The following is a 23,518-nucleotide window of genomic DNA, read 5'->3' as shown; positions in this document are numbered from 1 at the left end:
TCTAGAATAAAAATTTTAACTGAAATGTATTGTTCTCATCAATACCTATCGATTGACCCACGCCGTGGGCGATTGCCACGCAAACTTTAACGCCCACAAACCGTCCACAAACTTCAAAAAGTTTTTTATTATTTAAGGGTAAAAATACAAATAAACCATAGTTTCAATTCAATATTGAGTTTCGACAAGTATTTTTAAGCATTATTAATTTTACTTTACAAAACTGCTCGCAATCCGCCTAGCGCCCACAAGTATAAAGGAGTTCGTACGTTAATCCGACCTAACAGAAAGTATTGTTCGCAGGCGTAATATAGAGATGGGTCAAGTGTAGAGGAGGGTGGGGTAAGGGTCAGTTTGTGGCCCTAGCGATTAAATGGCTACCTTAAAATGCGCGCCGTTTTTAATGAAAGTGATGAAACTAGGGGGCGACACTAAAGCATTGCTTAGACTCACTCTGTTGATAAAGTTATGAATTAGTTTCTGGCTATGTCAGATTTGATAAACTCAAATCAATACCTATCGATTGACCCACGCCGTGGGCGATTGCCACGCCCACAAACCGCCCACAAACTTCAAAAAATCGTAGATATGAACGCGTATATCTCAGAAACTATAGAAGATAGAGAATTGGGATTTCAGATTTTCCGTAGCCTTGTACGCAGTGCAAGTTTGTTACGCGAACATGCCACGCCCACTAACGCCCACAAACCGACCAAATCTGTGGTGCCCACAATTTTTATGCTAGATACAATTATTAACTAAAATGTATTAGTCTCGTCAATACCTATAGTTTGACTCCAAAAAAAGTTTGCCACGCCCACTCAAACGCCCATAACGCTTAAATCTGTCTGCAGCCCACATAACCATGTATTAGATCGCAGGTAGGTGGCGCATTTCAATCTCGCTTACTGCTTGCAGAAGGGACCATTTGGTCCCTTTAGCTGAGTAACGGGTATCTGATAGTCGACGTACTCGACTATAGCGTTCTCTCTTGTTTTTACACAAAACGACACACATGAAAATTTTCCAAGGCAAATGTGCTTACTAGGTGCAGCGCATTGTGGTGCCTTTTACATATGCTTAAATATGATACATTCGGGCTTATTTGTATGGGAATGTAAAAAACAAAGATGAAACCCGAAGGTGGCGTATGGTCTAAAAAATATGACTCCTTATACTTCAATATAAATATTATATCTCTTTTTGATTTAATTTAATTTTTATTTTATTATTTTGTACAGGTTCTTATATTGAAATTGTTTAAATTTAATAGTTTCTTTTCGTTTCTCAGAGTGGACTTCAGTCGAAGAAGATTTTCACAATTTCTTTTTTAATGCAGTAAATTTAAGAACCTTAAATCTATAATTAAATTTAAATTTAGCGATTCAGCTAGTAACTATTTGGATTCCTAAAAACGAAAATAAAAGAAATTATGAATTTGGAATCCTGTTGAATGTATTGCTTGGGAACCTAACTGATATTTCTTTTTTGAAAGCGTACAGCGACGTACTCGACTATAGCGTTCTCTCTTGTTTTTACACAAAACGACACACATGAAAATTTTCCAAGGCAAATGTGCTTACTAGGTGCAGCGCATTGTGGTGCCTTTTACATATGCTTAAATATGATACATTCGGGCTTATTTGTATGGGAATGTAAAAAACAAAGATGAAACCCGAAGGTGGCGTATGGTCTAAAAAATATGACTCCTTATACTTCAATATAAATATTATATCTCTTTTTGATTTAATTTAATTTTTATTTTATTATTTTGTACAGGTTCTTATATTGAAATTGTTTAAATTTAATAGTTTCTTTTCGTTTCTCAGAGTGGACTTCAGTCGAAGAAGATTTTCACAATTTCTTTTTTAATGCAGTAAATTTAAGAACCTTAAATCTATAATTAAATTTAAATTTAGCGATTTAGCTAGTAACTATTTGGATTCCTAAAAACGAAAATAAAAGAAATTATGAATTTGGAATCCTGTTGAATGTATTGCTTGGGAACCTAACTGATATTTCTTCTGGATACAGTTTACAGGCGCATTCTAAAAAATGTATTTGGTTCATATAGGTGCAATCCTGGGTACAGCTTACAGGCGCATTCTAAATAAATGCTTACAGAATGTAGTTCTTGGTGCATAAAGGTGCATCCTGGGTACAGCTTACAGGTGCATTCTAAATTAATGCGCACAATAACGCGTTTAGTTGGTTTAAATAGGCGCAAATTAAATATATGCACCTATGTGCATGCAACAGATACCTTCTCTTTTGTACCGCACCCGTGTAAATAGAATAAGAAGGTTTTTTTTTTAAAAGTGGGTCCTAGACCTTTTTTTCCGTAATGAGTTCCCGAGTACCCGTTTGGGCATGCATGTGGATGCGTTAAACATATTCATAAGGATCGCAATGCAATATTTGAATGAGCAAAGTATCAAATAAAAATGTAAATTGTCTAGAATAGGATTAACCCATCAATTATATTAAAAAATGTATTTTTATACCTCGTAGAGTAAAAGGGTGTACTAGATTCGTCGGAAATATGTATGTAACAGGTAGAAGGAAGCGTTTCCGACCCAATAAAGTTTGCACCATAAGTTTAATATAAAAAAAACTTTATTTAATTTAATTTTAAACTGGTTATAATCTTATTTTTATGTTGGAAGAACACCGACTTGCTATTCACAAATCTCAAACTGAACTCGCTTCTTTTCATAAACTTCTTCGACGGTCATACCTCGGTTTTGAGCTTTAAAGCTTTTTATGAGTGGACGTCGACTGTAGCGATTTCTCTTGTTTATTCTAAGATGTTTAAAATATAAATTTAAATTTTTTATCAAAACATAATATTTATATAGTATTTTGATGGTTAATCAATAATGAAGAAGCCACAAAATATTTTTCCAACAGTAGGAGTCGGCGTAGGGTCCCAAACTAATACTACTGGGTAGTATGGCAGGATTGCCACACCACGTTCATGCACTATCAATGCTAATATTTGTATTAAATCTTCCCTATCCATCACCGCAGATTTTTGAAATACAGAAAATGTTAAATAAATAATAAAAAGTTAAATCTACCAATATGTAGCTTCTAAGTAAAACAAGGAAGAACGCTATAGTCGAGTACCTCGACTATCAGATACCCGTTACTCAGCTATATGGAGATATGCAAGCAGCAAAGCGAGATTAAAATGCGCCACCTACCGGCGGTATACAGATTTAAGCGTTATGGGCGTTAGAGTGGGCGTGGCAAATTTTTTTTGGATCAATCGATAGGTATCGACGAGACCAATACATTTCAGTTAAAATTTTTTATCTAGCATGAAAATTGTGGGCGTCACAGGTTTTCGCGGTTTGTGGGCGTTAAAGTGGGCGTGGCAAACTTTTTTTTGGGTCAATCGATAGGTATTGATGAGAACAATACATTTCAGTTAAAATTTTTATTCTAGCATCAAAACTGTAGGAGCCACAGTTTTGGGCGGTTTGTGGGCGTTAGAGTGGGCGTGGCACTGTGCTGAAACAAACTTGCGCTGCGCAGGAATCTCAGGAATCTGCGTGCCTAATCCCAGTATTGTAACTCTCATAGTTTCCGAGATCTCAGCGTTCATACGGACAGACGGACAGACGGACAGACGGACAGACGGACAGACGGACAGACGGACAGACGGACAGACGGACAGACGGACAGACGGACAGACGGACATGGCTAGATCGACTCGGCTAGTGATCCTGATCAAGAATATATATACTTTGTGGGGTCGGAAACGCTTCCTTCTGCCTGTTACATACTTTCCGACGAATCTAGTATACCCTTTTACTCTACGAGTAACGGGTATAATGATGCTATAAAGCGTAGAAATTATTTACTTAGTTAGGTTTCATTTAAAAACATTTTTTTGAGTTAACACACTTAAGGTCATGATTGGTTATATTTATTTCCTAAGCACAACTATTTAGCATTTCAACACACTGCATTCACTGAGTTAACCTTTGAATTCTTGGGACTTGCAAGTTTTTCATATACTTTTTTTTTATTTTTAAGGGTAAAAATACAAATAAACCATAGTTTCAATTCAATATTGAGTTTCGACAAGTATTTCTTAGCAATATTAATTTTACTTTACAAAACTGCTCGCAATCCGCCTAGCGCCCACAAGTATAAAGGAGTTCGTACGTTAATCCGACCTAACAGAAAGTATTGTTCGCAGGCGTAATATAGAGATGGGTCAAGTGTAGAGGAGGGTGGGGTAAGGGTCAGTTTGTGGCCCTAGCGACTAAATGGCTACCTTAAAATGCGCGCCGTTTTTAATGAAAGTACCTTAGAAAACTAGGGGGCGACACTAAAGCATTGCTTAGACTCACTCAGTTGATAAAGTTATGAATTAGTTTCTGGCTATGTCAGATTTGATAAACTATTTCCATTCTGGTCGAGACACTTTTTTGGACATTAATCGCTCGCGAGAATTTTGTAATATATTCTGAAGCGAAATTCCTTGTTTTAATTTAGTTTGTTAATTTCATTCTTGGAGATATTTCGAAACAACTGAAAAGACAACTTGTGGGGCAAGGATAGTTGAACGTTATATATTATAATACGAATTTTGTTGAAGTATATGTATAGTTGTTAATAATTTTTTTGTTGAGCTAGAGTCGTCGCCAAATAATGTTAAAGTCTACGACATTAAGTCGTTGGCATATCAGTCAATTTCTATTGTCCCTCCTGAACGCCGATATGAAGTTGTCAGGTGTTATAATTGTCAGGATATTGGACACACTAAAACATACTGTTTTTAGCCTCCCAAATTCGCTAAACGTGGTGTTCATGAATCTCGAAACCCTGTTTGCACCGCTAGGTCTCAGGGTTAATTTAAGTGCATTAACTGCTGATCCCACCAAAATGCTTTTTAGAAGCATTTCTGATCGTCCCAAATCTGGAACAACCAAAAAACAACCATCAATTAAATATGTATCTGTCCGTCTTCATGCTCAGAATGCTTGGGGCCGAGCTATACCCTCCCCGTCTTCTGGTCCTATCACTTTCACTTACTTGTGGCTCCTTCGTATAGTGCTGGCTTTGAAGTACTTATCTGCCGTATTGACCAGATAATGTCAATGATGATAAAAATGATTGCGCTTATGAACCGGCAGTTTGCCGTCTGATGCGTCATGCATACATGTATAATTTAGGAATTCGATTCTCATTTTAGAACGCCAGTGATCTCACTGACAAAAGACTCGAGTTTGAACACTATTTTACCGCTAATTCAATTGAATTGATGCTAATAAACGAAACGCATTTCAACAGCCGCTTACATCTCAGAATTTTTGGATATGATTTATTGACGGCCAATCAAACTGTCAAACTGAACAGTAAATTGTCAAGCTTTTGCAATTACCTTAAGCACGGACTTAGGGACATCGTGATTTCAGCAAATTTTCAAATCGTTTTGTCATAGCTGGTGACAACTTTGGGGTTGTAACCGCTCTTCACCGAGAGGTGTTGATACTTTAGATCATGTTAAGTCTTAAAGTCTGCAAGTCTTAGCTACAAGAGGACCAACGCAATTTCCTTCTGATGCAAGGTTCCAACGGAAATTGATTTGGCTTTCTATAAGGATATTTCGTCCAACTTTATAACTGTATATGAATCACATGATCTTAGTTCCGATCACATTTCGCTTTAAGTACTTGTATGCGCTGCTGCTTCACCTTAACTTACAACACAAAGTCTGCTGTCTTGTCGGACCAACATTGGACGTTTAAGGAATCATCTTACAGTCCTTCTTAAGAACGATGAATCTGCTGATCTGAGTTGTCCACTCGATTCTGCCGTTAATGATCTGAGTCTTAAGATTCAGTATGCCGCTGCTGCATCCACTGCTAACGGTAATCACTTTGATGTTCCACAGCTAAATATCCTCCGTAAGTTTAGTGCTATCGATCCGGATGCTGATCAAGGCTTCGTGCTGTGAAAATGCACTTGCGGGCTTAAGTGACAGCCTCTTCAGAAGTTTCTTTTGCTTCGATCGGACTGTACTTGGGCAAATTAAGATGATGAAATAGCTAAGGAACTCGCTGATTCTTTGGAAGAAAGATTAAAGCCCTTTAAATTGGTCACAGATGAAGAGACTGCTGTTACAGTAGCGACATGCAAGCAGCGCCACCTACCGGTGATCTCAACATATGGTTATATGGGCGGCAGACAGATTTGAGCGTTGTTGGCGTTAAAGTGGGCGTGGCAAGCTTTTTTTTGTCAATCGATAGGTATTGACGAGACTAATACATTTCAGTTAAAATTTGTTTCTAGCACGAAAGTTGTCGGTGCCACGGGTTTAGGCGGTTTGTGGGCGTCGATTGGGCGTGGCAAACTTTCTTTTGGGATCAATCGATAGGTAATGAGGAGACTAATACATTTCACTAAAAAATTTTTCTAGCATGAAAATTGTAGGCGCAACAAGTTTGCGCGGTTTATGGGCGTTAGAGATGGAAAAATTTTAAATATGAAAATATAAATATTTATAATTGTCAATGAAACTACTTTAAAATGTTCAAGGAAGAACGCTATAGTCGAGTACCTCGACTATCAGATACCCGTTACTCAGCTAAATATAGATATGCAAGTAGCAAAGCGAGATTAAAATGCGCCACCTACCGGCGGTATACAGATTTAAGCGTTATGGGCGTTAGAGTGGGCGTGGAAAATATTTTTTGGACCAATCGATAGGTATTGTCGAGACCAATACATTTCAGTTAAAATTTTTTATCTAGCATAGTGGGCGTAAGAGTGGGCGTGACATATTCGCGTAACAAACTTCCGATGCGTACAAAGCTACGGAATCCAAATCCCAATTTTCTATCTTTGATAGTTTTCGATATATCCGCGTACATATTTACGATATTTTAAAGTTTGTGGGTGGTTTTTGGTCGTTAAGGTGGGCGTGGCAAACTTTTTTTTTGAGTCAATCGATAGGTATTGATGAGAACAATACATTTAGTTAAAATATTTATTCTAGCATTAAAACTGTTGGAGCCACAGTTTTGAACGGCTTGTGGGCGTTAGATTGGGCGTGGCGCACTGGCGAAACAAACTTGCGCTGCGCAGTAATTTCTAGAATCTGCTTGCCTAATCTCAATATTGCAGCTTTTATAGTTTCCGAAATCACAGCGTTTATACAGACAGACGGACAGACTGACAGACGGACACGGCTAGATCGACTCGCCTAGTGATCCTGATCAAGAATATATATACATTCTGGGGAAACGCTTCGTTCTACCTGTTACATACTTTCCGACGAATCTAGTGTACCCTTTTGCTCTACGAGTAACAGGTATAATTACATAAATGCGGTCCTCCGCGGCGAAAATCTATAACCACAATTTTATAGAATGAAACAAGGAAGAACGCTATAGTCGAGTACCTCGACTATCAGATACCCGTTACTCAGCTATATGGAGATATGCAAGCAGCAAAGGGAATAAAAATAGATTCCTCACACATTTCCGTTACATTATTATAACTAGCTGGAAAATCCAAAAATATCGTTTTTGGAATGTCTTTCAGAAATTGTAAAACTTTTTTTTTTTAACTGAAATGTATTGGTCACGTTAATACCTATCGATTGATCCAAAAAAAAATTTGCCACGCCCACTCTAACGCCCATAACGCTTAAAGCTGTCTACCGCCGGTAGGTGGCGCATTTCAATCTTGCTTTGCTGCTTGCATATCTCCATTTCCCTTTCATCCCTTTAGCTGAGTAACGGGTATCTAATAGTCGAGGTACTCGACTATATCGATCTTCCTTGTTTAATATTCTTCGATTAGTACCAAAAGCATTTCAATGCGATACTGAATTGCAGAGTTATTCAACTTAAATGTAGACCTAATAATATGTTTTTTGGTTTGCCTTATTTTTTGATTGAATGGATTTAGCTGAAAAGCGTTTGTTATTCGACATTATACAAAATCCGATAGTTCAGTACGGGATTCGTGCGAGTAGTTCAGTAGATTGTGTGTTCGTTCCACCAAATTGATTTGACGTGACTGCCCCGTAGATCAGCGAGAAAGCACAGAATTCAAGGGATAACAGTGGGTTTATTTTCGTTTTACTTATTACAGCGGTGGCTCGGTTGATGTCGGTGTCGCCACGCGCTGACTCCGGTGGCTGCTGATACTGCTCGTCTTGGCTCGTCGACGCGTTGACTCGGTGATCACTCCCTCCTTCCTGTATTTCGGGATGCTCGTAGTGTCCCTCGCCTCTGCTCGCTCGCCGACGCGTTGACGCGAGGCCGCTTGTCCCGCCTTGGATTCGCAGAGAGATCGCCTAAGCCTTGTGATGCCCTCTGGACCTCAGCTAACTGTGTCTCAATTCGGAGATTCCTGATGTCCCAATCCCGAACGTCTCGACGTAGCGATCTTGCTCCTTGTAGGCTTCCCACGGAACTGCTTCCGACCACTTGATTGGTTGTTCTTGACTTGGTGTTCACGTGTTGCTGGTCGACTTGGTTCTTTGGCTTTGATAACTGAGTAATCTTGTTGGATTGACTCCTCGTGATCGACTGATCCAGCTCCTACAGCTCTGCGGCCTTATATAGGGCGTCCCGAAACCGATATTTCCCTTTTGCACACGGCCCGCAGGTAATCTGCACTCCAGGTCCAACGTCCAAGGATCCTTTTTGGCCTATTTGTCCTAGACCCACGGAGTCCAATGTCTTGGCGCTGTCCTGCTGATCCTCCTATGCCATGTGCAACGCAGGCGCGCCGTCCAGCTGCTGAGATGTGGCACATCTTCTGGTCCAAAGTCCACGGCAGAGTCCAAAGTCCGGTGCGTTCCGTTATTTCCCTTAGTACACGGCACCCTCACTCTGCCATCGAAATCTCCACTCTCTCTTTTTTCTCTCTCTCTAACCTCTTGTTTTCCAAACACTCTTTCTCCAACTTCTCGTTCTCCAACCTCTCGTTCTCCAACTTCTCGTTCTCCAAACTCTCATCTTCCAACTTCTCACTCTCCAAACTCTCTTCGCCATGCCGTTACTATGCGCTGATTCGCCGCGTACCTGGTAGCAGGCAGGCCACCATGAATAATTGCCACTGCAATTTTTGGGGAGTTATTAAACTCCTCACAGCGGGAAAAATATAAGTGTCATGTCACACTTTACTCTGACATAAATCTTATAACCGCGTTCAGTCGAGCTACATATTTGAGTGCTGGAACTGGACGGTCGATTTTCAAAACACCTCGACTTTAGACGTATTACACATATTAAGAAAATTCGCGTTTAGAAATTATTGAGCGTCAAACACTAGAACTCAGTTTATAGCAAATAACTCTTCTGGTTTATTTGAATGCGCCAAAAACTACGCAAACCAGATTTGTGGAAGATAATAACTTTTCAGTACAAGAAAAGTCAGTTTTGAATTGAAAATACAATAAACAATATTGTGAACATTTTTTTTGTGTTTTGAAATGTAACCACAATTTGGACTTCAAGTGCAAGTACACATCGAAATGTTTTAAATTTCTTTGAATTTGACTGCGTTTGGGTTTTATTAGAGAGGCTTAAAGTTAAAAGACAAATTTTGATTTATTTTGATTTTGACTTATAATTGCCATACCTCTTACACCGTTAAGCATTTCTACGTTCGTTCACCATATTTTGCGAATACTCAAGTTGTGACTAGTCTTCTAAATTGGATCCATTCATAAAAAAATGTGCAGTTATTTAAATTTTCTGGCATCCATTCTATGGGTATATGCAGCATGTTGTCGATGTAACATCGATGTTTCCGCACCTCTATAAATAAGCCTACATGTGTATGTTTTCGATTTCGCAATTTAAGCATTTTTAGTGCACAGAAAAAAATTGAAGGAAAAATCTGAGCACAACGGAGAATAACTTGACTAACGACCGAGAATTACTCGCTATATGCGAACCCATTAAATATTTCAAACACCTTCTTGACGGACGCATTTTTGTCATCAGAACGGATCACAAACATCGCTAAGATAGCTATGACATTTGGCTAACATTTACCAGTTCTGTACTACTATTTTGTGAATGGATCCGAGAATGCAGTCGCAGGCCCTTTTTCAAGATTATGCTCTATAATAATGTCGACAACCATTAAATTATCGCAAATTGAAGAGGATCAAGCGTTAGATCCTGTGCTGCTACACCTTTTGCTGGGAGCCGCATCTTTAAAACTTCGAAGAGTTTAATGCATCTACAGGGAGCGTTCGTCCTTTTACACCCAAACTTTACGCAATGCTGTTTTTACATTCATTCACAGTTTGTCTCATCCCCAGTGGTCGCTCAACAGTACGTCAAGTGCACCAGAAGTTCGTGTGGCCCTCGATATTGCAGAGTTTGTCTACCCTGACAGCGCTCTAAGATTCATAAACACAACCACTTCTCACCAGAGACATTAATGCTATGCCATTACAACCAAGCTATCGGCACTGTCTGACGATGATTGATAGATTTACACGGTGGCCGGAAACTCAACCGCTATCGAATGTTTTTGCCGAAAGGTTGGCGTTGTGGACTCGCTGGATATTTCGATTTGTTTCTTTAAAAACAATAACGTTGGAAAAAGAAACACATTTAGAGTCAGCTGTTTTTAAACATCTGGCTAATCTGGTTGAAAGTAAACACATACACACGGCGGACTACCATCCTTAGTCAAAAGGACTCACAGAGAGGTGGCACAGATCCTTTCAGTCATATTTGATGTGTAAGAGCAATAACCTGTGGCCGCAGTTACTGTCAATAGTTTTGCTTTGAGTTCGTACCCGTTTCAAAGTGGACATCCAATTTTCCGCGGTAGAACTGGTATATAGAGTTAGTATTCGTCTGTCAAACGACTTTTTTTTTAGAGGGTTGGACGATGCTGTTGACCCCACATCATTAGTGTTTTTCGAGAGCACATACAGAAAGCGCGACCGACAAAAACTGTACATCATACAAAGCAGAAGACGTTCTTATTAAAAGGAATCGATTAAGATACGCGTACACTGGCTCTTATGAGATTGTCAGGCGGGAAAACGATTTTTACCATAAGACAGGACATAAGAAAGTCGAGATCAAGTACAATTTTTGAACGAAGATTCGTGAGGCACTCACGACCTCGTATTGAATCAGCGAGCGATACACTTCTATTAATAATATTAACCATATTTGTATTTATTAATCTCATTAAATTTTAATGTCATAAATACTTTCCCATTTGCTAATACAACATATATATAAAAACAATATATGCAATAGATTTTTATTTTAAAATTGGTCAATAGACAAAACACCGTTTCTTGGTTTTGAGTTGGTTAGCTGAGTAACGGGTATCTGATAGTCGAGGCACTCAACTATAGCGTTCTATCTTATTTAAATTAAGAAATTATGTACACTTGTACCAGCTAGAAAATGCGATTTAATTTTACCATTTTCTTTAAGGATACAGTTTTAAGAATACTCAATACTTTTTAGCAGCCAACTTAAGGGGTTATATACCTTTTTTTTTTTTCAAAAAAACTAAAAATTTTTTTTTTGTTGAATCCTAAAGTATATCCCCTAGAGAACATTTTCCCAAATTTTCATAGAGATCCGAATAATAGTTCGACGATGACTTGTAAGTTTGTCTGCTCGACTTCAATAGTTGCATATACTCAACGTAAAACTTTGAATGCGATTATCTCAAAGTCGTGTTTTTCCAAAAGTGCCTTTGCTGTGACCGCGATTGCACAAGAACTATTTGATTGATCTTCTTCATTTTTTTTTAAAATTATTCGTAATGATTGTGCCGAGTTCGTGAACGATTCAGTTTTTATGCGCCAATTTTGATTTTGCAGATCAGAATTTTTTAATAAAATTTTTAGAACTCGAAAAATCAACTTTTTGGAAAAATCGTTACTGTATGCAGAAAAAACCAAATATTCTTGAAAATAATCGTTCACGAACTGGAAATAATACTATACTAATAAAATTTTTTTGGTTTTTTGATATCAGTTGACCTGCTGGACTTCCATCGTGGTCACCGCAAGCCGCTATAAAAAAAGGGTTCCGAGAGAATTGCCATAGCTTCGTAAATTATTTATATTTTTTTAAGAACAAACGCTTGTTGTTTCGATAAAAACAATTAATATCAATAAATAATAACTTCAGTGTCATAAAATAATTGCTACACACCTGAAAAAAAATCCAAAGTTCCCTCAATTTTTTCGCTCAAAAAGGTATATAACCCCTTAATGTTCTCTTGAAAATGGTTTTGCGATGGACACGATTCCGAAAAAACTATAAGTCAGATCGCTTTCCTATTTTTTGCTACTTATCATCATAGAATTATCTTGGCTCTGAACGAATGATACTGAAAAATACTCGTAGACTAAAAGGATATAGTAGATTCGTCGGAAAGTATGTAACAGGCCGAAGGAAGCTTTTTCGACCCTCTAAGGTGTATATATTCATGATCAGGATCACTAGCCGAGCCGAGCTAGCCCGTCTGTATGTCCGTCCATATTATGGCTGAGATCTCTTAAACTATTAAAGATAGAAATTGCAAAAATTTTTCAAATCCGACCACAAATTTAATAGTTACAGTTACGATCATGAAAATAGTAGTGCAACTTGAAATAACATTGGAAAGGAAGCCTTCGGTACTTTTACCGTTTTCCTTGGAACGTGTTTCCACTTTTTTCTTAGAATGGAACGTAAGGATGAGGAAAGAGAGAAAGATCCGTTAGATTTGCCACGGAAAGAGTAATTTTTGATTATAATTAGAATATGCAAGCTAAATTGGCCGCTCATTAAAATAGTAGTGCTTGATGTGAGAAGTTCAAAAAAAAACTTAAAAAGTTAAGAACGCAATTAGTAAGTTAAAATATTTGTTAATTATTTTAATGATGAAAATTTAAAATAACATTTTTTTTAGTGGGCCGGGGAAAGCACTGTTCGCCCGAAATGAGAAATTTAATTATAAAATTAAAAAATGAGGGGAAAACGTACAAGGATATAGAAAACATAGTTGGATGCTCATCTACCATGATATTTAACGCCATTCACTTAAAACTGCTGCGGTAGACGACAGACATATTGTGCGGTACGCCACGATCCACCCATTTGCTTCTGCAGGGCAGATTAAAAAATAACTAAACCTGGCAATTAGTCTTCAAACACTTCGAAGACGTCTGAGACAAAGTAATTTATTTGCCAAAAGTCCAAGAAAGGTACCCCTTTTGACACAGAAGCACATAGTTGCAAGAATGGAGTTTGCGAAAGTGCATAAAGACTGGTCCATTTAAAAATGGCGCAATATACTTTGGCCCGATGAGAGTAAAATTGTTATGTTTGATGGTACTGGTTCTAGAGAGTATGTTCGACGTCCACCTAACCAGGAATTTCGCCCAAAGTTCACAAAAAAGACCATTAAACACGGTGGCCTGAGCATCATGATTTGGGCATGTTTTTCTTATGCTGGGGTTGGTCCGATACATAAGATAGATGGCATCATGGACAAAAATGGTTACGTTGAAATTTTGGAAAACACTATGCCGCCTTATGCCAGTTGGGAAATGCCCTTAAAGTGGACGTTCCAACAAGACAATGATCCGAAACACACAAGTAAGCACGCGAAGGCTTGGTTTGCATCACAAGAGATCGACCTAATGACAAGGCCAGCTCAGTCTCCGGACTTAAACCCTATTGAAAACTTTTGGGGGGATAATAGGAGAGCTGTATCTATTGTAAAACCAATAAACAAAACTCAGCTGTGGATGGTGGTTCAGAAAGCTTGGCATGACATTCCTGTAAATCGGTGCCAAGACCTTATCGATTCCATGCCACGCCGTTGCACCTCCGTGTTGCAGAATAAAGGATATTCAACTAAATATTGGATTCTAGATAATAAAAGATTATGATTTTTTGAGATATTTTGGAGCTTTTAGTTAAGTTTTTTTAATTTTTAGTAGTCACTACTATTTTCATGAGCGGCCAAATTTTGTGATTTTTTTGTTTATAAGCCCTGTAGTGCAAACTATAATAATTTATAATAACAAAATCAGATGAACTGATTAAATTAAGTATGTAAATTGTTATTTTGAAAACATCGTTGAAATAAATTGTGATTATCAATCGATTTTCCTGCCTAATGTGGTGAGCTCAAGTTCACTACTATTTTCATGATCGCAGCTGTATAAGCAATAAAGTGTGCAATCTTGGGAACAGTAGGTTCGCAAGATGCATATCTCTATCTCCCTCCGTTGGCTGGATTACGGGTAGCGTTCTATCTTGTTTTATTTTGATGAAATTATGACCCCTAACATTTTATTTTATTTTTTTCCGATTCTACGCCTATACAGCAGTTTTTCTTAATCATGGCCTGAACGTTGAAGTCCCGCGCAACTCAACTTTGTTTTATTAGAGAAGAATTAGGGCAAGAAAAGTTTGGCTTAACATATACAGAAAAGTTTTTGGTAGTTGCTAGTTTAGCCTGAAACTCATGCAAATTAAGTTTCTCACTAGTGAACTAATTAAAAAAATTTGTTTTTATTTTTTATAATCACTTATTCACTATTACAATTTTTCTATTGGTCGAACTTATTTTATTCACTGCTCTTTTACTTTCACTCGATTTTATCAACTGCTCGTTTCGGATCTCAAAAACGGACTGCCTTGCCTCTAGTCCAATGATCAATAATCAAACCTCGGCTTAAGAGATTTATCCCCAAAAATTGATAAAGTGAGTGACTCAAGAGTGTCGGACAACAGAAGGATGCAATTTGCCAATTAAATTTGAAGTCCAAATTCGGCCGGAAATTGGTGATTACATTAGTGGACTTTAGGGATCGCTTTGGGGATCTTTTTGCTTACGTTAGCGGTCTCAGGGGCCCCTTTGGAGATCTTTTGTTTACGTTAGCGGATGTTTACAATATCGGATTGGATGGGTGGAAAAGATTTGGAGGCCTGGTTGACAGAAATAGCTAACCACGGACTTATCTCGGGTCTGTCAGAGTTATTTGGAAATTAGCTCTAGTCTCCAAGTTGTTTATAAATTGGGTAAGAGCCCCTAAATAATGTGTCATATAACTTGCATATATGGATATATATGTTGATCGCACACCTAAAGTGGTTGAATTTACCGTCTTTTGGTCGCTCTGTTGACCGTTGAAGACTGTAATCGAATTTGTAAAGTCGGATCAAATGATATTGTATTTGACCGAAATATGCGGCTTAAATTTTTACCAAATTGACTTTTGGTTGATCAAACTATGACAGATGATGCATGTTCAAATTTGGCTCCCGATTTGAACAATTGTTGCGGTTTAAAGTCAGGGGTCACCAAATGTAGGATTTCTATCAAGATCTGGTTTTGCTGAAAAGTTTTTTTTGCGTGCTTCAAGTACAGAACCAGTGGCAATAGTCGCCGCAATAAATACAGAATAAATTGGTCTGCGGAGAAGTGAATACGTCAAGATTTCTTTTCGTACTGATTTTATTGAGCACGGATCCGGGTTTATATACATGATTTGGGGTTACAAGGATATTTACTTAGGTCTAGTCAAGATACAAATGGACAACATGTTTTATCACAGATTACAGGAAAATAGCCTAAATAAACAATTACATCTACCAAATGGTGTGAAGACACGTCCGTCGGATGGATGCATATGGCTTGTGACCCGTTTATCATGTGCAGATATGCGCAGACCAAGATATAATCACCTATTTATTTAGGTCAAAGTAGCTATCAGCAAGGAACGAATTTCTGCTAAGTCGAAATCGTACAGGTGTACATGAGTCACATTATGTTTATGTGGCCCTTGAAGTTGGGAGCCTGGACTTATTATCATTAATATTGGAATAAATTATTTATAAATGTTACGAGTCGCCACATTAAAATAAAATTCAGGCGGAGGTCGTACCATGGAAATCAAGCGCACGCGGGCATGCTCGGCTGGCTGGTTGTCGGCTGTGGAAGTGAATGTAAATGCTTAACCCTAACCTAAACTCGGAAATGAGCAACAACACATAAAAATAAAAAAAAAGTCGAAAAATTCCACAATACCCTGACCGAGTCTCGCTAGATGTTCCCGAGGTCCCTTAATACCCACCCAACCATTGGCCGTCCTCTTTCAAACGTCCGAACGACCCCTTCAAATGCAAGCTAACTTATCGCTGAATCAACCTAGCTGCGGCAACAGAATGCTAACTTAGTTCATTATAAAGGTTTTATTACCAGCTAAGAAAGTAAATAAAGGTGAGCACATATCTTAGTCCATGCAGGGTTACGAAATTTAAATATGGTTACGATTCAGGGAGATAGACATAGTTTTAAATGCAATCATGAAACTTTAAATAACAATTAACATCATCACAAAACTCGGCGATAGCTATTCCTTAATTCAATTTAAATTACAACCTTGTATAATTAATGGTGCAAAGGATACGAAATAAATGATTAAAGTAAAGCTTCCATTAAAAAGTCACAAGGAGAGAACTTGACATCTCGATCTGCCTGCTTGCAGGCCATTTGGTGTCGCAAAAACTGATGGAGGGTTAGTTTTTCCGATTCCGCTTTCTTTCCCCTTTTAAGTCTTAGCTTAATTTTCAGGCAAATTCACGGCTCCATGACAAAAATATGCCGCGGTTCCGCAACGGACCGACGTCTCTCAGCGCGATCAAGTGACTGCCTTCTCGCTCTCGCTCAACCGAAGAACGGTCACAAGCAAAAGCTTTCGAATTAGAACTTTTTTTTTTATTAATATGGACGTTGATGCACTATGGTCAGTACAAACAAGTGGCCCTACGACACCAAGCAAAGCTTGTTACGCGCGGAGCCCATCACCGTTTTGGGCGAGTAAACATAATCGCGGACAAGGAAAAAGACAATGTAACAATAGGCCATTTAAAAATACAGGTCAATATACGAATAGACAAAATACATCAAGTAAAACTAATTAGTTACTAGGGAGGATAGTATTATTGATTTAAAGATATGAAGTGAGTCAGTAGTAGATATTAGATGAATAGTCTATTATAATCATTGCAAAGTACTCTAAAAGGTTCATGCATTGCGTAATTATAGATACAGTGATTTAATACTAAAGGAATATAGTTTCTAGTGAATCTATTTGGCACATTAAAATGCAGGCGACCCAGTAACTCGGGACTCTCTACATCACCATGAATAAGATTTCTAATAAACGTAATACCAAGCATAGTTCTACCGTTAGCTAACGATGGAAAGTAAATTAGAAGTAGTCTACTAGAGTAGGATGGTAGTATTAGGCTTGTATCCCAGTTAAGTCTCCGTAAGGCAAATATTAAGAAGTTTTTTTGCACAGACTCAATCCGGTCTATATGCACCCCATATTGGGGACTCCAAACAGGAGCGCAGTACTCAAGAATTGGTCGGACTAATGAAATAAACAAGGTCTTTGTGACATAGGGATCATCGAATTCCTTCGACCACCTTTTGATAAATGCAAGCACGCCCCTGGCTTTATTTACCATAGTAGTAATGTGATCGGAAAATTTAAGTCTAGGATCCATGTAGACTCCAAGGTCGTCAGCATGCGTTATCCTATCTAACGCACAACCACTCAAATTATACGTTGAGTAGTGGGGGCTGACACGAAAAAAGGTTATTAGTTTACACTTAGAACCATTTAAATTCAATTCATTATCCATGCACCATGTTTGAAATGCATTTAGATCCGATTGTAAAGCTAAACTTTGTGCGGGGTCATTACATTGCAGGCACAACTTAACGTCATCTGCGTACATAAGAACCCGTGACTTCGTTAAGACTAATGGAAGGTCATTTATAAATAATGTAAACAGGAGCGGACCAAGATGAATTCCTTGTGGTACACCGGAAGTAACTCGGATTAGGGATGACAAAGAGTTTTTAAAAATGACCCTTTGAGTCCTATCATTCAAATAACTTAAAATCCACCTAAGAAGATCACCTGAAAACCCTAAAAGGTCCAATTTCCGGACTAAAATCGGGTGACTTACAGAATCAAACGCCTTACTAAAATCAGTGTAGATCACATCAGTCTGACGATTCTTTCTAAAACCTCCTGTAACAAATGAAGTAAACTCCAAAAGGTTGGTTGTCGTTGACCTACGTTTTATAAATCCGTGTTGACAAGAGGAAATAAGGGACCTACAACTGTGTTGTAAAAGAGGCGTAATAATGTTCTCAAAGAGCTTCGGTATAGCTGATAGCTTTGAAATACCTCTGTAATTACATGCGTTCCATTTACTCCCTTTTTTATGAAGCGGGATAACAAACGATTCCTTCCATCTGTGTGGGAAATCGGATGTTTCTAAAGACAAAGTAAACAGTTTGTGCAATGGTCTACACAAAGTCTCAGCGCAATACCTAAGCACACATCCAGGGACTCCGTCAGGACCCGGAGAGTAGACTGGTTTGACCCTTTGCAATTCTAAAAGAAGTGAGCTTTTACTTATAACAGGACAACAAATAAAGTTTGATTTAGGAATGACATATGGGTAAGACTGATCTGGAGGACTTGATGTTGAATAGGTGGTTTGAAAAAACTGTGCAAAAAGATCGGCTATGGCTTGATCAGTGCTAGCAGCCGAATTTTGAAATTTAAGTGATGATGGGTAACTAGAAGATTTACGCTTTGTGTTAACAAAATTATAAAACTGTTTTGGATCCAGTGTAAGCTGGGTCTTGCAACGAGCTAAATAGTTTTTATAACACTGGGCGTTAAGCACGGTGAAATCAGACCGAGCACTTAAGTATCGGGAAAAGGCAGCTTGTGAACCTGAAGCTCTAAACTTTTTGTAGAGTCTAGACTTTACATTTTTAAGTCGTGCCAGCTCTTTGTTAAACCACGGAGGTTGGTTTGAAATTTTAGGATAATACGTAGGAACGCATGTATCAAAAACTTCGTTTAATATGTTATAAAATATATTAACCGCTTCATTTATATTAGTACTTAAGTACAGATTGGACCAATCCGAGCAAGCTATAAGGCTATTAATGAGTGCAAAGTTCGCTTTACGAAAGCAGGGGATGCGTTTAGCTATTTTTTCAGATACTTCATACACTTTTGTACCCGTGTCAATAGTCAGCTCTAGCGTTGGGTGATAAGGGTCTTCTGGTAAAGTAATTGCAGAGGTTCTAGCTATGCAGACACAATCTGGACTGGAAACAAAGCATAGATCCAGTAATCGTCCTAAGAAATTTAATACATGATTTACTTGAGGCAATGAAATATCAAGCAAACCGTCAAGAAAATCATGCTGCTTTGAAGGTAACAATATATTTGAGGTTTCGACGGTGGACCATGTCGCCCTAGGTATATGGTGTTTTCTTCTGTTAAAGAATGTTGGTTTAAATTGTTTCCGCTGTCATAATTTAATTTCTCTTCTATTCCGTTATATTTAATAACTCCCTTAGCTGTATCAATCACAGCTCCTATTTTTTTCAATAGGTTATAGCCGATCAGTAGATCTGAGTCTAGCCCTTCTATTTCATAAAAAGTATATCGTGTATCAAAAATAGTTATCATATGATAATATTTAATTATTGAATATCCATTCACTGTGGATACACTTTTGTATATTGGAAGCTCATTCTTATTTTTGTAAACTCCAGTTCTAATATAACACGAGGTTGCCCCAGTGTCAATTAATATTTTTAATTTTTTATTTATTTTCGGGTCATTTCTAAATAAGTAGGGTAAGCCTACTCCTGACTTTTGTCTAAAAAATGGTTCTCCTCAATGTTGTTTAGTCTCATTGTCTTGTTAGCCGGTTGGTTAACAGTTCCAGTTGGTACCCTTTTATTTTGGGCTTGTCCTTGCTGAGTATTCTGGGTCTCAAATTTTTTTGTTTGATCCCACTTGTTCTGGCTATAATTATTATTTTGATATTTATTATAGGTTTGATTATAGCCGTTGTTAGCCCTATTCTGAACCTGGATAGACTCGTCTACCTCCATTGGTTCTGGCTTATTTTGTGGCTGCCTATAGGTGTTCCACTGATTTTGTTGGTTATTATTAAATCTACCCTGGTTCCAGGAATTATTTTTGTTCTGACTATAATAACCATAATTATTTTTGTTCCTTAAATTATTACTATTTCGCTGGTTATTGTAATTGTTGTTTTGTTGTCTTTGCTTTTGGTTGAAATGTGTTTGACAATTTCCACCAGTGTTTGGCTCACTATTTTTTCTTTGAGTGGTTGAGAAACTATTTGCGAAATGCGCCCTCATGTTGTTGCTTTCCAACTCCTGAACTATGACCATTGCATTCGGTAGGTCAGGTGGATTCATTGAGAAAATTGTGTCTGAAATTTGGCCGTTTAGGCCGGTAATGAAAACTCTTAGAGCAGTCTTCCTATGTTTTTCATTCATTTCTGCTGTTATCGGTTTGTTTCTCCCGTAGGTCATAATTGTTTTATTAATAAGTAGAGTTAACTTTCTATTAACTGTACCATAATAATCCATAATTGATAATTTTCCCAGACTCAAAACACTTAGTTCCTGTTCAATAATATGAATAGGACGTTTGTCGCTAAAGACAAAGTCAAGTCTGGCCATTATGGCATCGAAATTTAATACCGTACCGTTATGGGTTAAGGCATCGTTTGCCATTCCCGTTATTTTGTTTCTTAATATCGATAGGGCGGAATAAAATCCTTCACTCCCTCTGGCATATTGCCCCATGGCTATTTCAGCCGATTCTTTCCAGCTTACATATTTATCTTCTTCTCCTTTATATTCCCTAACAGATTTGATGATCTCATAAGATGTGTCGCACTTTATATTGGGATCTATAATCTCTATCTGATAATCTTCAACCGTTTTAATTTTATGAGAAAGCTGCGATCCTAAGTTAACGATCTCTTCCTTTAATGGATTCAATTCAAAATTTACAATTTGTTTAATTAAATCTCCTACATTTAACATGGTATTGATGATGATGATGTTTTTGAGGCGAACTTATGTGGAGTCTTTTATTTGCTCCGTTCTGGCTTGTTGAAGGTTCTGACATTTTGAGAATGTTTTCGAAATCAAAAATTAATTCTTCCACTTTGTTTAATTATATTTTTTTTTACAAATTTCTTATTAAATAATAATAATAATAAAAAAAAAGATTATATCGCTCACGAATCGTCCTCCTTATTTTTCTTGTCGTTGTTTTTGGGGTTGTCGTTTTTCTTGGATGATGATCCTGCTTGGAGTCGTCCTTCCTTCTTTTGTATCTTGGGGTTTTTAAATTGGTGTCTTCCTTCTTTCTTCAGTGTTTATTTCTTGGCGAGGGATTGCCCTTCAGCCTTTATTCTTTAAATGTCTTTTTGTTGATGATTTCGATGATTTGTTTGCAATATTTTTTTAATTAATTTGTTTTTTACAATGGTTATTTGTTTCGATGAATTTTGTTGTCACTTTTTAAATTTTTTATTTTGTCCGAGCAGTGAATTTATGTTACGAACACTATTTTGTAATTTGAGATTTTAAGGGGATTATTCCATTAATTATTTTCCACCTTATTATTTTTTGATCAACACAAACTTCTTATTTTTTTGCCGGTTGTATAGAGTTTAAGGGGATTATTGCATTTATTAATTTCCACCTTATTTTTATCAACACAGGCTTTATGTATTCGTCGGTTGTATCGGGTTGTTGGCCGCGCAAAATTCCTTTTTCACTTTTAAACTTTTTTGGGGTTTATTTAAAAGCTTTGCTTTAGAATTTTTAAACCACACGGCCCCACGTTGGGCGCCAATTAAGTTTCTCACTAGTGAATTGATTAAAAAAATTTATTTTTATTTTTTACAATCACTTATTCACTATTACAATTTTACAATAGGTCGAACTTATTTAATTCACTGCTCTTGTATTTATTCTTGTATTATTGTTCTGCTCGATTCGGATCTCAAAAACGGACTGCCCGCTCTCTAGTTCAATGATCAATAATCAAACCTCGGATTAAGAGATTTTATCCCCAAAAATTGATAAAGAGAATGACTCAAGAGAGTCGGAAAATAGGATGATGCAATTTGCCAATTAAATTCGAAGTCCAATCTTGGCCGGAAATTGGTGTTTACATTAGCGGAGTTTAGGGACCGCTTTGGGGATCTTTTTGTTTACGTTAGCGGACTCGGGACTCGCTTTGGGGATCTTTTGTTAACGTTAGCGGACTCAGGGCTCGCTTGGGGCTCCGATTGTTTACAATATCGGTTTGGATGTTTACAGCATCCGTTTGATTCGGACTGCGTGAAATTGATCTGGGTGGGAATGATTTGGAGGCCTGCTTGGCAGAAATAGCTGACCACGGATTTATCTCGGGTCTGTCAGAGTTATTTGGAAATTAGCTCTCGTCTCCAAGTTGTTTATAAATTGGGTAAGAGCCCCTAAATAATGTGTCATATAACTTGCATATTAGTTAGTTGTGTTCGTTTATTACTGCAGACCGTTTATTACTTGTGTGTATGTCGGCAGAGTGCCGGCAGAGAAAAAAATCCTGTCCCCTGGAATGGAGGCGTGTTTACCACTGGCTGAGTAAACTATAAAACAAAAAAAATACCTCAAAACAAGGGTTCATTTATAATAATTATTGTCTTTTAATGTAATCATAACTTTCTATTACAGACGTTAACAACTGCATTCCGGCAGCACGACACTGATTTGGATGGGATCATAACCATACATTATGAACAATTTTTAAGCATGGTTTTTTCTTTAAAAATATAGATTCAACGAAGCAAATATAAATTCAAAAATAAAATGTTTTGAAATACAAGTTAAAAATATACTATTATTACTCGACTAGCAGTATATATGTATTGAAAAGATAAAGTGACTGATAAGATCAATTGTTGGCTTATATGGTAAATAACTCTTAAATGGACCCCCAACTGCTCTTTGAAAAGATAACGTATAACATTACTTGTAGTTAAGAAACAAACACTTTTTATTAAACAATAAAAGAACAAAGCCAACCCGGGTTAATGACATCCTGAGCCTATTAATCCTTAATAAATGTATTTATCAATAACAAAGTCCCACAAAAGTTACTTAATAGGCGGACGGTCAGGGTCGGATTAGGCTAGCGCGAGGCCTGAATCAAATTCTGTTAAGTGCCTTATTCTATTTTATAATACCCGTTAAACTTAAATACCCGTAAAAAAGGATGTATTGTGCTCGGGGAAAAGTAAGTAACAAGAAAATACAAATTTCCACTGGAAATGTGTTGGTTTCCTCAATAGATTGACCTAAAAAGTGAAATACCCACAAACCGCCCGAAACCATTTATCCGTCCGACCATATGAAAGTTTGCGGTGCTTACTAAGCTGTGCTTTTCTTATTCTCCCTAGCACTCCCTTTAGCCTTGTGAATTCGGCTCTTTAAAAAGTATTTAATCCGACACTAGATATCGTGATATGGGCTGTTCTTTTACAAACCGAACGGATTTCGCAAAAACAAATTTTTCACATTTTTGATTTTTCTGAATTTTTTACGCTTACTATTTGGAAAATAA

At 37.4% G+C, this 23,518-nt stretch overlaps 1 protein-coding gene across 2 annotated transcripts in view; it reads left to right on the top strand.

The window, feature by feature from the left end:
- Positions 1-23,039, top strand: part of LOC139353044 (programmed cell death protein 6-like) — a 101,647-nt gene extending 78,608 nt beyond the window's left edge. For both annotated transcript variants that reach the window (XM_070996173.1, XM_070996171.1), the window contains exon 3: positions 22,630-23,039. Coding sequence is in view for 1 of the 2 variants with exons in the window: in XM_070996171.1 (XP_070852272.1) it covers positions 22,630-22,731 (102 nt within the window). In the remaining variant the exon portion in view is untranslated. The remainder of the gene's footprint in view (positions 1-22,629) is intronic.
- The last annotated feature ends 479 nt before the right edge of the window (positions 23,040-23,518 follow it).

Source organism: Drosophila suzukii, chromosome 3 (assembly GCF_043229965.1).
Source record: "Drosophila suzukii chromosome 3, CBGP_Dsuzu_IsoJpt1.0, whole genome shotgun sequence".
Classification (NCBI taxonomy): Eukaryota; Metazoa; Arthropoda; class Insecta; order Diptera; family Drosophilidae; genus Drosophila; species Drosophila suzukii.
Note: the sequence above shows the minus strand (reverse complement) of the source record. Positions and strands in the feature narration are given on the sequence as shown.